This window comes from Trematomus bernacchii, unplaced genomic scaffold (genome assembly GCF_902827165.1).
Source record: "Trematomus bernacchii unplaced genomic scaffold, fTreBer1.1, whole genome shotgun sequence".
NCBI lineage: Eukaryota > Metazoa > Chordata > Actinopteri > Perciformes > Nototheniidae > Trematomus > Trematomus bernacchii.
The window spans coordinates 7,068,153-7,084,307 of NW_022987588.1; the positions used below are offsets into that span (position 1 = coordinate 7,068,153).

At 40.5% G+C, this 16,155-nt stretch overlaps 1 protein-coding gene across 1 annotated transcript in view; it reads right to left on the minus strand.

Annotated features, from left to right (window-relative positions):
• LOC117481054 (kalirin-like) overlaps nucleotides 1-16,155 on the minus strand; it is a 129,857-nt gene that overhangs the window by 49,092 nt on the left and 64,610 nt on the right. The window contains 12 exon segments of the mRNA XM_034128531.1: nucleotides 10,715-10,814; nucleotides 11,487-11,635; nucleotides 11,744-11,845; nucleotides 11,958-12,148; nucleotides 12,440-12,551; nucleotides 12,671-12,763; nucleotides 13,393-13,482; nucleotides 13,619-13,688; nucleotides 14,288-14,397; nucleotides 14,492-14,558; nucleotides 15,103-15,224; nucleotides 15,319-15,501. Of these exon segments, the coding sequence (XP_033984422.1) occupies nucleotides 10,715-10,814; nucleotides 11,487-11,635; nucleotides 11,744-11,845; nucleotides 11,958-12,148; nucleotides 12,440-12,551; nucleotides 12,671-12,763; nucleotides 13,393-13,482; nucleotides 13,619-13,688; nucleotides 14,288-14,397; nucleotides 14,492-14,558; nucleotides 15,103-15,224; nucleotides 15,319-15,501 (1,389 nt within the window).

A 16,155-nucleotide genomic window follows, 5' to 3' on the forward strand; every position in this document is an offset into this window, starting at 1 on the left:
ATCCCGTGTATGCAAATCTGACAGTTCAAGCGCTAGCCAATCAAACGGCGTGTATGCTGGGAGAGACATACCGCAGGTCATTTCCTCATATTCCAAAAAATGGAGGAGAAATTAGCGGTATGGGATCACCCGGTGCTTTATGACCAGTCCCTATTTACCTACCGGGATATAAACCGGAGGAGCCAGGCATGGAGGGAGGTGGCAGAGACAGTGGTATGTTTTCGCCTGTTTGGGGAGTTTATATCCAGTTTACTTCAAACTTTTTGCTTCGTATGTCGGGGGCGGGAGATTCATGTGATTGGTTGTTGGTGCCTTGCTCGCAAAAAATCCCCTAGCTTCAGATACGCCCACCTCCAAGATTTTTTTAACGCTGCTGTGTGGACGGTCCGTTACAGCAGAGGAAGACACACGCTCTATCTCTTTCAGCAGCAGAACAAATTGAACGTGTCGACATCAGAAAACTAAAAGTCATAAGTCATTATCCAGAGAAAGATTAACAAAAAGTTTCCAGCAACAGAAGGAACAGCGGGGGTATTGAAAAATGAGTCATGGTTTTAATTGGTTGGATTTCGTTCGCACTTAGAAGTGCAGCGTGACGTCACCGCTGAAGATGTTTTCCAGAAACTCTCGTCTTCATTTCATGGGGTCATTATGTTTAAAGGTTAAGAAAATAGAAAGTGAGTAAACTTGATCTGTAGGTAATTAATAATCAATGAGCAGCTATTTTTCCTTGCGTTTTTTTACAACAGCGTTTTCAAATTCATTCATGCCCCACCTTTAAAATATTGATGAAATAGGAATAGGAAAGTGGTTAAAGAGCAGATGGAAGTGCTTGTTATTAAACAAGACAGTATCATAATTGAATATTGAATACATATTAGCCTGTGAAGTGGGCTTAAGAGACTACAAGTCTATTTAGAAATCTGCCAATTGTACAGGCATACTGTCTCAGACATACTGGCTTCTGTTTTCCAGGGATGGAAACTGCTAAAGCAAACCAGAGTGACAGCGCATGTTGCTTTCGTGGACATATGTAGGGTAAGGTAAGGGACCACCAACCCCGTCTCCAAGGAATTACTGTCATATGAAACTCATTTGCAATACTTACATTCACTGGCAACATGGTTTTCCAGTGAAAGTGTCATATTCTTATACCACAGCCCCAGACTTCAACATTAAAGAACTGAGGATCATGTTCCGTCTTCCAAGTCAGATTTGACCTTTTTCACTATTCAAAGACCACCAGGATCTTTCCCTCAACTTAAAGTGTTTTGAATCACCCAAAGACGACCATAAAAACATGCTTCACTTTCCATAAGCAAATATTGGAAGGATAACCCATGAACAACTAACATTCACACTTTGTGAGATAATTAAGAAACATCATCCGGATAGATTTGGCTAAGGCTAATGCGTCATACATAAAAGACACAACCATTCAGTCTTTAGGCTCAACATACTTTGTTCTGCACAATACATACCTATATTTTAGGTCTGTAGACTAGTAAATACATATATCTAATATAAAGGATATCTCTGCAAAATATAAAAAGGTGTGTTTGTGTTTCAGAGGGAATCAAATATGGGTACTAAAACAGTGATGGCAGAACTGAATGCAGCACCCTGGAGATGAACTCATGGAAAAACACCTCCTGTCCCAAGTCTGAACAGTGGGTACTTATTGTACCTACTGTATGTCAGGAAAACTTCTCTCAGTGCAGAATTGTTCATTGGTTAAGAATGTGGTCTTAAATATTAGTTATTTTCTATACGGACACAATGTTTTGTTGCTGTTTGGAGGGCAGGGTCTCTTTTTGAGGCCCCTGCAGCTATTCATTTCTACACAAAAAAGGGAATTAATTCGAAGAAATCAAGTAGGACTACTCTTCATAACCTCTTCCTATCATTCTTGATGCCTTGTGTCAAAAGGCCCTTGGATGCCTTTCTGTTATATCCACATGAAGTGACAGTCAATGTGTTTTTGCAGAACTGGGTGTCTTGCTCAATGTTGTCTTTTATATTAACAACTCTACGAGGAAGAATGGAAAGACAAAATATTCCAAGCAGAGCTATAGGAGTATTATGTTGACATAGAGTACAGACAGCTGCAGTGTGTGTGCAGCAGCACTGTAATGCACACACAAAGATGCTCATTATGTGACAGGGTTGCGTTCTGATGATACGTTAGCCTCTGATGCTAAAGTGATAGTTATAATGAGTTAAGAAGTGATGTTAGCGCGATACAGAAACCAGTCCAGCATCTTATTGGCTGAAAATAAAGAGTAAAGACATCTACCTTCTCCAAGTAAATACTGCACAGTAACCAGTGTGACCATTACGACTTCCTGTTGCTCTAAAACAGCAGAAATTACTAAACAAAACACAAAAAAAGCAACTGCACAGATAATTAAGAAACCACTCCAACCAAGCATTTCATTCAGAATCAGAAACCCTGCAGAGTGCAAACAATGTAATCACATGGCTGCTCTGCCGCCACAATGGCATCTACGAGTCTGAGGAAAAACATACAAAACACATAAACACACTTTTTAAACAACTTCTACTGCGCAACCATCTTCTTTATGAGCTAAATATACTGTATACATATATGAGATGAAAATGAAATGCTAGATGTGTAAATATACAATACAGTATGTGATGGCAGTGCAACTATCTTGCTTTCTGGAAGCTGAAAAATCTCTATTTTCCAAACAAAAACAGCACTCTCCTCTTTCATTGCAAGTATAAGATTGACATGCATGCAATGAAAGACAAACTCTATTCTCAGCATACTGTAACAGTCACTACATTTGGCAATTTGTTGTTACTGTAGAATATCACAGTTGGATTTTTCAAAAGCATTTAATGTACGCTCCAAAGAACTATATACAGGTCAAACAGACAAGAAAAAAACGAGTTATTGACTAAACTGAATTTATTCTACATTTTGAAATGTTTATCTTAGCCTGTAAAAGTCCAAACTACATGTGAAAAGGATATCTGATATTATCAGAGGGCAGCGTTATGGATGGGTGCATTTGGTCAGCAGATAACAGCATGACAGCGTTTACACTACAGTGTGTCTGCTCTGTAATATACGGTGGCTGAGAGATGCAATCGACAATTACAAAGTGTGAAACACTTTAACAAAGCTGGAGACAAATTTACATTTTATAAAACAAAATTAAATGTGTCTCTAGCTTTGTAAAAGTGTTTCGCATCTTGTTAATTTGTTTTTGTTAATGTTACATCGTTTTTTCTTTGGTAAAAGTGTTTGGCTAATGTAAATTTGTTTTATAAAATGTAAATTTGTTTTATAAAATGTAAATTTGTCTCAAGCTTTGTTAAAGTGTTTCACACTTTGTAATTGTCGATTGCACCTCTCAGCCACCGTAGTAATATGAATCAAACCGACTTCAACTCAGCCACCTCGATGCTCACATTTTATTTATCCTGTTATTCTGTGGCAGCTTATGACCTGTTTCCTGTCTGTCTGTCTGCTTGGCACGCACACACCCTGTTTAACCATTAACCCATCCAATTACACACACACAGCCAAAACACCCCCTTCTGCAGTCCAGCTTTTAAGGCTAAGTGAAAGTCAACAGCACGTATGATCTGGATTAGCATCTGAATCAGTGGCCAAACCCTCAAAGGAGTGCAGGAACTAAACCTAAAAAAACCTCAGATAAAAGAAAATTCAAATGAAGAAATGTCTCTACGCAGGAGAGAGGTTTTTCTTTTAAAGTGGAATTGTACAAGCTATTAGGTCAACATGAAAGGACGTCTAAGAGGAAGATCACACAGAACTCGATGCACACAAGCCGGTTCCCTCTCAGCAGCTCCATTCATGCAGAGAATCAAGTCAAAACAGAGGATTGTGTGCAGAGTGAACTGAAGAATATAGAGAGTGGCAGGAGAGGCATCTGTCTGAGCGTCTGCCTATTCTTAAATACGGTATCTTAACGTATTACACTGGGATTAGTAGATGATATCAATATTCAAATGAGTAGTATCATATTGGTCTTTGTTCTTTAGAGCACAAAGGTTGGAAACCAAGTACCTGATTTATTATGAAACCAAGACGTTTTTTAACACACATAGAAATCAGATGTTTCTACCAGCATTTTTAAATCACGCTAGCATGGCAATTTACAAGATCTAGTGCAAGATGTTGCTTTTTGTTCAAACAAATAACTGCATTTACACATTTTGGGTAATTTACCTGTTAGTTTACTATATTTCTTTTGCAGCAATGTGACTTCTATGAAGTTTAATTCAGCAGTGAATAAGTTAAACAGGAACACTAACATGCTCCTTCCAGACAGTGTAATAGTAAAGCAGCATGTTTGTCATGAATACAGTGAATAGGTATAAAGTGATCCACCAGTAGATCAGCTAGTGTGTGTCGTCCAGCTGTTAGTACTCACTCTGCTGCTCTCTTTGAACAGTTTAAAGCTCATCCACTTTGGCATGTCGATCTCTCCTCTGCTGTCGCTCTCTGTCTCTGACAACTCCCTCGTTTGTGTCTTAGCCACACACACAAACACGCCCTCACAATGTCTCTCCCTCTCTCTCTCTCTCTCTCTCCCTCTGAACAAACAGCCATGGCTTTGTATTAAATGGCAACTGCACTTTGCCTGGTGTGAGTGAGTGTGTGTGTGTGTTCACATTTCTCCCACTCCTTGGAAGTTACTGGGTCACTAAAACACTTTAAACTACCAGCGCTACTTTTGTGAGTGTCCCTCTCTTCCTGTGTGTGTGTGCGTGCGTGCATGTGTATGTCTATCTCTCTGTCTGTGGGTGTGTATGTCTACCTCTCTGTGGGTTTGAGAGTTTGAGTGTGGGTTTGAGAGTTTGAGTGTGTGTGTGTGTGTGTGTGTGTGTGTGTGTGTGTGTGTGAGAGACACAACAGTCATATGACCAGCAGATGGCTACTGTTCGGCTTCAGTCTGAACCCGACACTGAATGCATTTGATTCATGAGAACATACACGTGTAAACAATTGCTAGCCAGTGTAACAGTATATCAAAAAAATAAAAAAATCACTACAATATAAAACATTAGATATTAATCAGTTAATAGTTAAGATTCCCCTTTTGTTATGTAAACGTATATCCAGTATTTATTTGTCTTTCCTCATGATGGTTGCATTAAAAAAAGCTAGTAGTGAGGTATGAGTACATTACAAAGTCACAGCCACATAGAGGTGATTCAAAGTGGGAAATAACCAACCAGGAGTTGCCAACTTTAGCTTAAGATACCCGTCAGGGAGATTTCCTGTTCATATGGCCTGCATCCAACTACAGAACTACTTTTAGATACTTTCATGTGACAGCAGTGGCAACTATGTCACGTGTAAAGCATAATAGAATTTAGGTTGGTTACACTATGTGATATTAAGAACATGTGCAACCTGATGGAAATTATTTGCAATGATTCTAAATGGTGGCTGAGCTTAATGTTTTAGGGTCAGTTTGTCCAAAATACAAGTGAGAAAAAAACATTATGCCATCTTGTTTAGTTTTGCATTTTGAGATATGCATCGCTTAGATTAGTGCCACACAACACAATGGACATTAACGGCATGTTGTTTGTAATGTTAAAGTTATATTCAAATGTGACTAGAGCCTCTCTTTATGAACAGTAATTTGAGTTGAGCTAATGACAGCTTGCTTACATGCTCACAAAGATAAGATTCTGATGTAAAGTATTTCCACAAAGTCAGAAATATCAGCTTAATGATGGAGTTAGAGGAAAAGTCAGAGATCTCCAAAGTCACTAGGATTTAGGAAACATGAATATCTGTATAAATAGAAAATGTGTTGCAATATGGCTTAAAGTGGCCTAAAGAGGCAGACGTACACATGAGGTATTTGAGAAAATAAGAGGTTCTTTTTAATCCCCTGTGTTAGTGGGCTTTTAACTTAAAAGCTGAAATAATTCCTCTGGATGACCAAGTCTGACACTAGTGAGGCGTCATGAACTATTTAATTCATTCAAGCCACTGGGATAAACATGGATCCAGAGGTTGCTGAGGCCGTTTCCAACCAGTGATGCATGTTCAGTCCTATAGGAGAAATGTGCTTGTAGATTTTTTTTACATTACAGATTTTATTGGTTATGGCTCAAAGAAGAAACAACATTTTTTTACTCCAAATGAAGGCGGAGGCTAAAAACAGTATTTGTCCTCTGACCTACAGGGCTGTGGTGGAGCCATGCGGGCTGCCAGCTGTCAACCGCTGGAACAATGCTTTAAATAACATGAAAACCACAGACTGTGCCACAGCTGACTCACTGTACCAAGAAACGTCACAGAAAAGAGATATTCCACTCAACGTCACATAGCTATCAAATAGCATAACACCATGTTGGAGAACTGGCCCAATCCCAAACAACACAGAGCTGAAGGGAATAATGTTTACTGACATAGAGCTGTCCATTAGTATTTTGACAGTAGCACAATAAGTATTTTTGTATAAATGACAAGTAAGGAAGGTCGTCAGTGATTGTTTGATAACTTCCTGAAATATTTTAAAGTTAAAGGTGGGGTAGGTAAGTTTGAGAAACCGGCTCGAGATACACTTTTTGTTATATTCCATGGAATGCTCTTAACATCCCGATAGCAATGAATATCTTAAGTGCTTTGACAAAAAAAAAATGTCATCTGTGGAAGCCGTAGTACTGTAAAAAGCACGACCAATCATTTTAGCCGGCCCGGCTAAAATAACTGGATGGCCTACCTGCCTGTCAGCCTTCCATCTGTGCACAAACTTATCTCGTACCCTCATTGGTCATGTGCGCGTTCGTGTGTGTTGGAGGAGGGGCTCTGTAAGGAAGTGGCAGATTTGTTCCGGCTGTGTATTTTCAAATTCTAGCACACTCGAGCTGGTTTCTCCAAAATTACCTACCCCACCTTTAAGGTCTATTTCTAAAACAGGCTAGGGACCCATTGTCTTCATAATTAAAAGAAAACATGGATGGATGGTTACAAACTATGCCATTCGCTTTGACCTATCTATACATGAATTGTATTTATGTAATTCATGTTTAAATGCATAGAGCCTCTCTGTCTATCAGCACATCTTTCTCACTGACCACAACAAGATGCAAGATATAACAATGCTGTCAATACTTCAGGAGGAGCTTCAATCTGTCGGAAGTGCTGCTTAATGTCAACCGGCTGCTCAAACAGTGAGAGAGGTAGGGGCTGCTCAATTCATCGTATTTTAATCGCAATTACGATTTTGGCTTGCAACGATTACGGAAACAACGTAATCGAAATAAAACGATTATTTTATTTTTATTATTTTTTGTATTGGTTTTTCAGTTGAATTATTCTTAAAGTTCAGGGTAATCAACTGTTAAAAACATACTGTTCAATTTATTTTCAATAAATGGATGTTTTCAAAGTAAATGGATAATCGTTTTTAATAATCGTGATATCAATTATTGACCCAAATAATCGAGATTATGATTTTTGCCATAATTGAGCAGCCCTAAAGAGAGGTGGTTTGAAGTAACCTTAATTACTCTGTACTACTGTTTTTTATAAGCATACTAACAAGGTTTCATTGAGACCGAGAGAAGGACAGAGGGAAAAAAGCAAAACTCTGCAAAGACGACGAGAGGGGGGGGGGATGGCTCGTCATATAAAACTTGTCCAAAAACCACCAGAAACAGTAGTTTCCCACCCCGTCTACACACACACACACACACACCATATAGACCCAGACAGCCAGTGGAACATCTGACTATGCTGGGTTGTTATTATAGTTTACGTGGGAGAGAGGGAGACAGAAAAAGCGAGACGGAGAGAAATATGTTAAATTTGAAAAAGGGAAGAAGAAAAGACCGCTTGACTGCAAAATGAGCAACAAATGGTGGGTGTGTCCATCAAGTCAAGGAAAAACGGAGGCGAGAAAAAAAGGCGAGGCAAGAACAAGAGGGCAATAGGCCATGGACTACCAAAACAAATTGTTAATGATTTCATTATGGAATTTATATCCTTTTTCTTCATTAATATAGTCATTTCTGTAGGGCTAGAATGGCTTGTATGTGTGTAAGAGCCGATTGTGACTCACTGAAAATGTCACAACTGGAAAGAAAACCCATTGTATTCAAACAATTTGGAAAGGTACACCTCAAGTTTCGTCTTGTTTTGTTTAAAACAGTCATCTGCTGATTGGAAAAACACTTCCAAAGCTTTAAAGTGAAAGGCTTCTACAGTATCAAGAGAAATGTAGCAAAAGGTACACCTCAAGAGCGTTAAACAAACAAGCCTGATCCAATAATTGACTGAACAAATAGCATATATTGACTTATTAACTCCAGAATACACAAAGAATTAGTATACTTTATGATAAAACATCGCTGGAGATACTGCAGAGCCTTGGGAACGCTGCAAAAAGGAGCAGCACCACCTTTCACATGCAAGACAAAAAGCACTGCTCTGCCTCATCTAACCCCCTGGGAGAAAGATAATCATCTCTCAAACCAGACATGCCTCCAGTTATCCTTCACATTTGTACTCAAAGATAAAGTAAACAAGTGCTGTAGACAAAGTGAATGAAAAGGGAGGATCGTAATTTGTCAAAAGGGATATTGTTTTGTCATTTTTTCTTACATTTTACGGCACCTTCCTGAGAAAGAGAAGAGACAGGCAGGCAGTTCGAGACAAATAAAGAGCTTTTTGAACATTAAAGCATGGAGACAGTCTCGGGGTGTTTCTCAATCTCGAGTAAAGCTGCTTCAGAGCCACTATTTCAAGCGTACTACGTCATCGAGTGCCGCCGAAGTACTGTTCCAATCTCCAGCATACTTGGAAATCTACCGAGCCCGGCGTACTCCGTTTGGAGAAATATCGAGGCTGCACATGAGTAGACTCCACGGTCTTAAAATCCCCACAATGCTTTGCGCACGGACCAATTTCCCCAAATCTGTGGCGGAAGATGTAAGGCCCTCTCATATGACGCACACCTGCACACTTGCTAGCGTGTTCCACCCTTTGTTCTCCAAATGTCAGGAAGTATTCTTGACTCGCTTCTGAAGCAAGATGCTCGGCAGACATGTGCTACCAAGCAAGTGCACTCGCGATTGAGAAACACCCACAGTGTCACAGTAGAGACACAGAATACTAATGTGAACCGGAGAATTAACATCATAGGGCCCCTTCTATGAAAATACATCCAAGAAATACAGCTCACATTGAAAGCCATGCTCCGCGGTGTCAGCGTATGAAATATGAAACTTATCAAAACAAATCTAGGCACTTCTTTTCTCTTTGATTCTTTCAGGAAAACAGAAGAGGAGAATCCAAAAAAAGCAAGCTAGAGTCTTCTCTAAATCCTAGAAACAATAAACTGGAGCTGAACAACAACACACCCACACTCAACAAAAGCTGGAAAGATTCATTATGATGTTTTCATTGGACAGGAAGAGGTGGGGAGACCAACATGGACATGCAATAAAAACATCACGCACACATTTAGAGTTACAGTACAGCTCTACTGTATGTGTGTGGTATCAGTTGTTCACCTCCATTTATTGTAAACACATGTTTTTTATGTTAAAATCGGGAAAAAATAGGAAGTTAAAGACTAGAATAAAATCAAGAAGGAAGTGGAAATACTACAGCACACACACAAGCCTCACTGTTGACGGCATTCTGACTGAGCGAAGAAGTGTGTGTATGTGTGTGTGTGCATGGTGCTGACATTTAGAGGCAGTGTAGTGTGTGGGCGTGGGGTTGCACAGTGAAAAGGCCACACTGTGTAACAGTACAGTGGGAGGCCATGACAGACATCTGTGTGTGTGTGCGTGTGTGTGTATGTGTCTGCATAGCGGTCAAAAGGGAGGTACAGCAAGCATTGCAAATTGAAAACAACAAATATAATTGTGGAATTCAAAGCACCAAAACAACTGCATATTTACTGACTTGTTGCGTATTTGCAAATGTAATTCAGCTACATCCAAATACCAAATTCAGGTTTTAACTGTTACTATTGGTTTGCCATATCCAAAAACATGTATCAGAAAGTACTACAGCATTGGTAAGTACTTTTTAAAAACACAGGAGGGGTGACACAACAGACGTAGTTAGGTACACCCTGCTCCTAAACAACTATAAAAGAGGCTCTTTTATCGTTAAACCCAATCATTTCTTAAGGTGGTTTTAAGAGAGGACACACAATAAAAAACGAAAACAAACAAAGAACACAGGACCTCGGTTTTCCTTCTTACTATTTTCACTTAAATCTGTCACAATAAAAGGATTAAAGGTGGGCTTACTTGGATGTGAGAGGGTGGTTGGTAGGAGGCATCAGGACAGACGCCTGCACACCACCTGAAGAGGTTTCTCATCGCTGACCTATCCTCTGTTCATATACTGACATTGCTGGATTCCTCTCATACACACACATCAAATACACACATACCTTAACACACACATAATCTTAATTTATAGTAAACCTTCACAGAGTTGGGATTCCCTTTCGTTTAAGAGATCACATGTGCACAAACACAGTCTGTACACAGTCTTTCTGCCACTGGCACTAACACAGCCCCTGCTTCTACCCATTGTAGCTGAGTGGGAGACCCTGTAGCGCTGACACAGCTGTGGGTCATCAGCTCATCAAGGGCCACAGAGCCAATCAGCTGCCTGTAAAATCCTTTACTTTCCTTTGGCATTAGGTGAACTGTGAGTGTTTCCTACCTTGTCGCTGTCGACAGTGTTCTGGGACGTCCTGGAGGCGATGGAGATGGTATCTGGTTGGCTGCCGTCTCCCTGACTGTCTCCATCTTCTCCTCCTTCCCTGGAAGACACACAATCAGAATATCTTTGATTAAATCTATGGCCATCTCACACCCTTTCAGTGTGAGAATGTGACAACACTTAGACAATGACAGATGGGACAATACTATCACGTGTGCATACACTGTTTTAAATCTTATCTGCTGTGATGACATTTTTTACCACGGTGATAAGCTTTCTGCCCGCATTGCCACTGTTTACAATCATGATGTTTCTAGTTGTGGCAACAGTAGAAGTGGGAAAAAAGTCAAGTCCTTAATCCCAGGAAGTTCCAGGAATAATGCGGGACACTGAATTTTAAGAGCATTTATACAGTCAGTGAGGGTCAGTTTTGTGTAGGCAATAATCTGCAATTCTATAGGGCAGCCGTGTTTGGGAAGAATACTATAATGACACCAATTTTGTTACAAAAATATTATTTTATTATATACTTTATCTTTCCCTTACAACTTGTGGAGATGTACTTTCCTATCATAGTGACTACAAGTGAAAATGTTTGTCTTTTAAGGAATTTATTCACCATGTTTAGACATTTTCTCACTACTGTAAATGTACCAATACCAGGTATTGACTAAATTGATGTGTGCTTATGAGCATCTCAAACGTCAACACACACATTTCTTCATCCAAAATGATTTTTTTATATAAATTGTGTTTGTGTGTCCTTGCTTACCTCTTAGCATTATTCCTTGGTTTGGTCATCGCTGGTGTTTTGGGCACATGCAGAGGCTCTTTGAGCGGCCCCTTCAGGTGAGTCATCCTCTCCTGGATCACCTCCCTGATGTTTTTAATCCACTCCTGTTTAGCCTCCATATTGGACGCCTGGTGGAGAGAGAACTATGATTAACCTTAAATAAAAATTCTTGATGATAGCAAACTAGAACAGACACATCTAGTACATTTTTCATTTAAATGTCATTTTTTACTTGCCTTTAGCACCGTTTTGTTATCAGAGGAGGGGGTTCTTCCTGCCCAAAGTGCAAATTTACATGGATCGCCCTCAATGTGCTCGGTCACCCCCAACTCCGATGTCTGCAGGACAGAAATGTAAGTCATTGACAGCTAACCATCTGTTTTATTAAAACACACAGAAGTTATTACTGCATGCAAACACACACAGTGCTGCACATGTTGCGGCACTCACCAGTAGTTTGGTCTTGTACTGGTACTTGGTTCTTCCAGCTGAGTCCTTGATCTCCTTGCTGAAGACCAGGGAGAACTCAAACAGGAAGAGGTGTCGGTCCCGCCCCTTCCTGATCAGCGAGCGTGGATCCCAGACCTGGAAACTGTCCTGCAGGATCAGCTCGCCCTGCACCTCCAGGTTCTCCTCAAACCCTGAGGACGAGAGGGACAAGACTTGATATCACCCGAGCTGCTCAAGGTCTGAACACAAAGACAATCATAAGGTGGCATAGGAATAAATAAGTGGGCTATGTCTTGGGAAATGCCGAGCAGTAAAGTAATTAATAGTTAAAAAATAATGCAATTCATTTAATTTATGAAAAACTTCTGGCAAACAAAAATGCAACAAACTGGAAAACGTTTAACAATTACAGATATATAATCCAAATTCTAATAAGAACAGAAGTGATGTTGAAAACTTTAGCAGTATAGACAGTGTCTTACCCTCCATCATGGCGAGATGCATGGCATCATTAGCTCTCTTAGGGACACCGAGCATCACCTCCAAACCATCTTTAATCTCCCCTTTTCCCTCCTCACAACATGACAGTAACTCCTGCAGAGCGAGAGGAGAAGATATCAGATATAATGAGGGGGTGAAACAGAGCAGAAAAGCATTAGTTATCTAAATTGATTTGTGCAATCTAAACTTTGATGCTGTGTCTGTGTACCAACCTTAAGCAGTAGTTGGTACTTGGTGATCCTCTGGACCGGTTTAATGAGGTAGGAGGAGATGGAGTTAGCCAGTCCACGTTTCTGCTGAATCTCCTGTTCATACACAGACAGAACATTACAGCAAATCCTAAAATAGTTCAACATTAGAGCAACTGTCATAACTGTGAAATGTTCAATAGATGGGAATCTAAACTATTTCATGACCGAACAGCACCACCTAGTGACACAGGAGGTGAGTCTCACAATCATCCCCATCTCCAGCTGCAGGAGGGAAATTAAAAAGCAGCAGCTGCACGCAAACAATTTCCCCTCCAAGTCTAAGCAATCTGCCTGACAGAGTACCTACTGGAGTGCTAAATTAAAATGATAAATTAGACTCCGGTTTATCTTCGTGCTCCACAGTAGGCATCCATCATAAAGATATCCCTGTATCAAGCGTTTGTTGGGTTATCCGCTGCGTTTTAAACTGAAGCATCACAATGAGCATGATATTATACTGCTTCAGGTGTTACTGAAGGCATCAGTTTATTATCCTGAAACTTACAGAAGCAAGCATTTAAAGGAGATACATTGTGTATGAACTTTTTTTGTTAAGAAGCTTTAGAGAAGCCCAGATTGGGTCAGTTTACGAGGAGGTGGTTGAAAGACACAATGGTGTTAGCTGTTAGATGGATGAGTTGAAATGATGTAAATGGATCTGTGGCAGAATGATGATTACTCACGTCGAAGAAGGTGCCGGCATGTTCCAGTATGAGCTGACTGGAGTCCGGTTTGTTCTTACAGTAATCAACATAAATGTGGAACTTATCAGCCTGGAAAACAGGAGGGGAGGGGAGATACGTTTTTACAGGGTCATTTGTGTATGCTCTACTCAAGCTTAAACCCATATTAGGACTTTTAAGGACACATATTGGTTTGACAACATGTGGCATGAAGGCCGATTCTCACCCAGGTGACGAAGCAGTGACCCACATCCTCTGGAAGCTGCTCATAGTTCACCAGCTCCTTCAGGAAAATACTGCAAACACATACACACATGGCAAAAGATCATAATGGAGACTTTTTTCTAACATGGATCAGCTGCAGAAAACCCTAATAATTGACACAGTCCAAATATAAAGTGAGTGTAGGGAATAATCTGGCTTTCTTTGACAGTAAAACAAAATGTCCAGACCGCTCAAATATTTTTTCCCCCAAAAGAACCAGCAGGTTAAAAGTTCCTTTAAGATCTAAATGGAGGCAATGAGTACACGATAATGTTTCTCTGAGGAACCATGGAACCACAAAGCATCAGAAACAAAGAGGTTCCTCGGGGAAACTCCAGGAGAACATGAGCTGTCTTTGAAGGAACACCTCAAAGATGCTTCTTCAGCTCCCCTTCAGGTATCAGAAGAAGAAAAAAGTTACCCTTGGGAGTTTTTAAAGCTCTGACAATGAAGTGCATTTCCAAGGCTTAGAATCAAAGCATATCCAGTAACAGGCCAGGGTTTTTGCTATGCTTGTATCTTCACACGTTGTTTCAGAAAAGTCTCGGTGGAAAACATGGACCACGTATAGCAAAGCCTGATTCCCCTGCACACTGGATCATATTACATAAACATTGTATGTGTCTCTCACTTGTTGTGGAAGTCGCAGATAGCCTGCATGTTGCCGAAGACGATGTGCTCCTTGTTAGCGATGGCGGCAGGAACCTCCTCCACGCCGTTGGTCATCTCCCACAGGTAGTTCTGACAGAGAGACGGGCAGACAGGTAAGGTACTGTAGACAGGAAAATATTTGTTGTTTCAAAACAGAATCGGACAAGCAGAACAGTTTCCATACCTCTAGACACTCTTGGAGGTCTTTGACGTAGGTCTTCTCTGTCTGCAGCAGCTCTGCCATGATGAACCTGAGACAAGAAAAACATTTAGAGGGAAACATCACGAGGATCAGCTGGCATGAATTATGCATTAGGTTCTTTTTTTTTTATAGTGGTCAGATGAGTATACACATGTTCCTCTTTTCTTCGTAAAATGTCAAGACAAAACCATTTCAGACGCTTCAGAGGAGATAATTGTACTTTGAACATAATTATGTTTTCTTTAATGTCTTTAAAAATAGGAATTTTGGACGACTATAGGAAGCAGATGATGACTATTATAACAACAGATTGAGAAGACACTCATTTGGGAGTAGATATGAATTAATTGAGTTAAATAGGGTACATTACTGCATCATGTTACATACTCCATGTGTTTCAGGTTTGGGCCATGCTGCACAGTAGGTCTATTATTTTACAAACAAAAACTTGGACGCTTAAATTAAAATAGCATTTCTTATACCTTACATGTGTCACAGTTTTTTGTCACAAGACATTTTTGTAATTTCTACTTCTCATTGTGTAAAGACTTTTTTCTCTGTCATGCTCTTCCTAACTTTGTTCCTGCACTCACTCTTTCTTCCTGGCAGACTTCCTCTTCTCCTCGTTGACCTCGGGGTTGGGGTCACGCAGTTTGACCTCGGGGTCGTCTGTCAGGCTGGCAGGAATAATATCCAACTCCAAGTCTTTATTGTCCTGCGTAAAGGAACATACATATATCTTTTAATCAATAATCTGAAACAAAAATATGGAGTAAAAGGGAAGAAACTACAGTGTAATGAGTGTGTACCTCAGAGCTGACCCCCAGGCTTCTCTCCAGGCTCTCCTGGTATTTGCCCATGCGCAGGGAGAAGTCTCGGTATCGGCGGTCCACCGTGCTGACCCAGCGCTTCAGCTCCGACACGTGGGCGTGGCCTTTCTCCACCAGGTTGTCCGCTAACTGGATCAGAAGCTTCACCTTCTCCTTGGTTTGCTGCCGGAAGTAAACACACAAACACTGATTAGACACTGCAGGATTTACTGATGTTCTGAGTCTCCTTCTGACAGCAAGTAAAACAGACTAAACCCTGTTTTAGTGTGTGACATCACTCATTTAGCTTTTTCTATATGGGGTGATATATTATTACCTCTTCATTTCATACATGAATTTAGAATATTGGATTGAATTGACTATTTTCACCTGTTTAAAAGTCAAAATCTAATTGGTCCCAGAAAGAACTTTCATGTCTTATTTAGACTAACACTTAAGATTAAATCAAAGTTTATAAGGGCATCACTAACATTGAGTCTTAATATGTACAAGGAGATACAGTTACACTAGAGATACCGTTTTTAAATATGACTTCTACTTGATTGATGTTCCCAGCAGTCCCTTAGGCTCAATAATAAATATATTTAACGCACGCACGCACGCACGCACGCAGGCAGGCAGGCAGGCACGCACGCACGCACGCACGCAGGCAGGCAGGCAGGCAGGCACGCACGCACGCACGCACGCACGCACGCACGCACGCACGCAGGCAGGCACAACACACACACACACACACACACACACACACACACACACACACACACACACACACACACACACACACACACACACACACACACACACACACACACACAC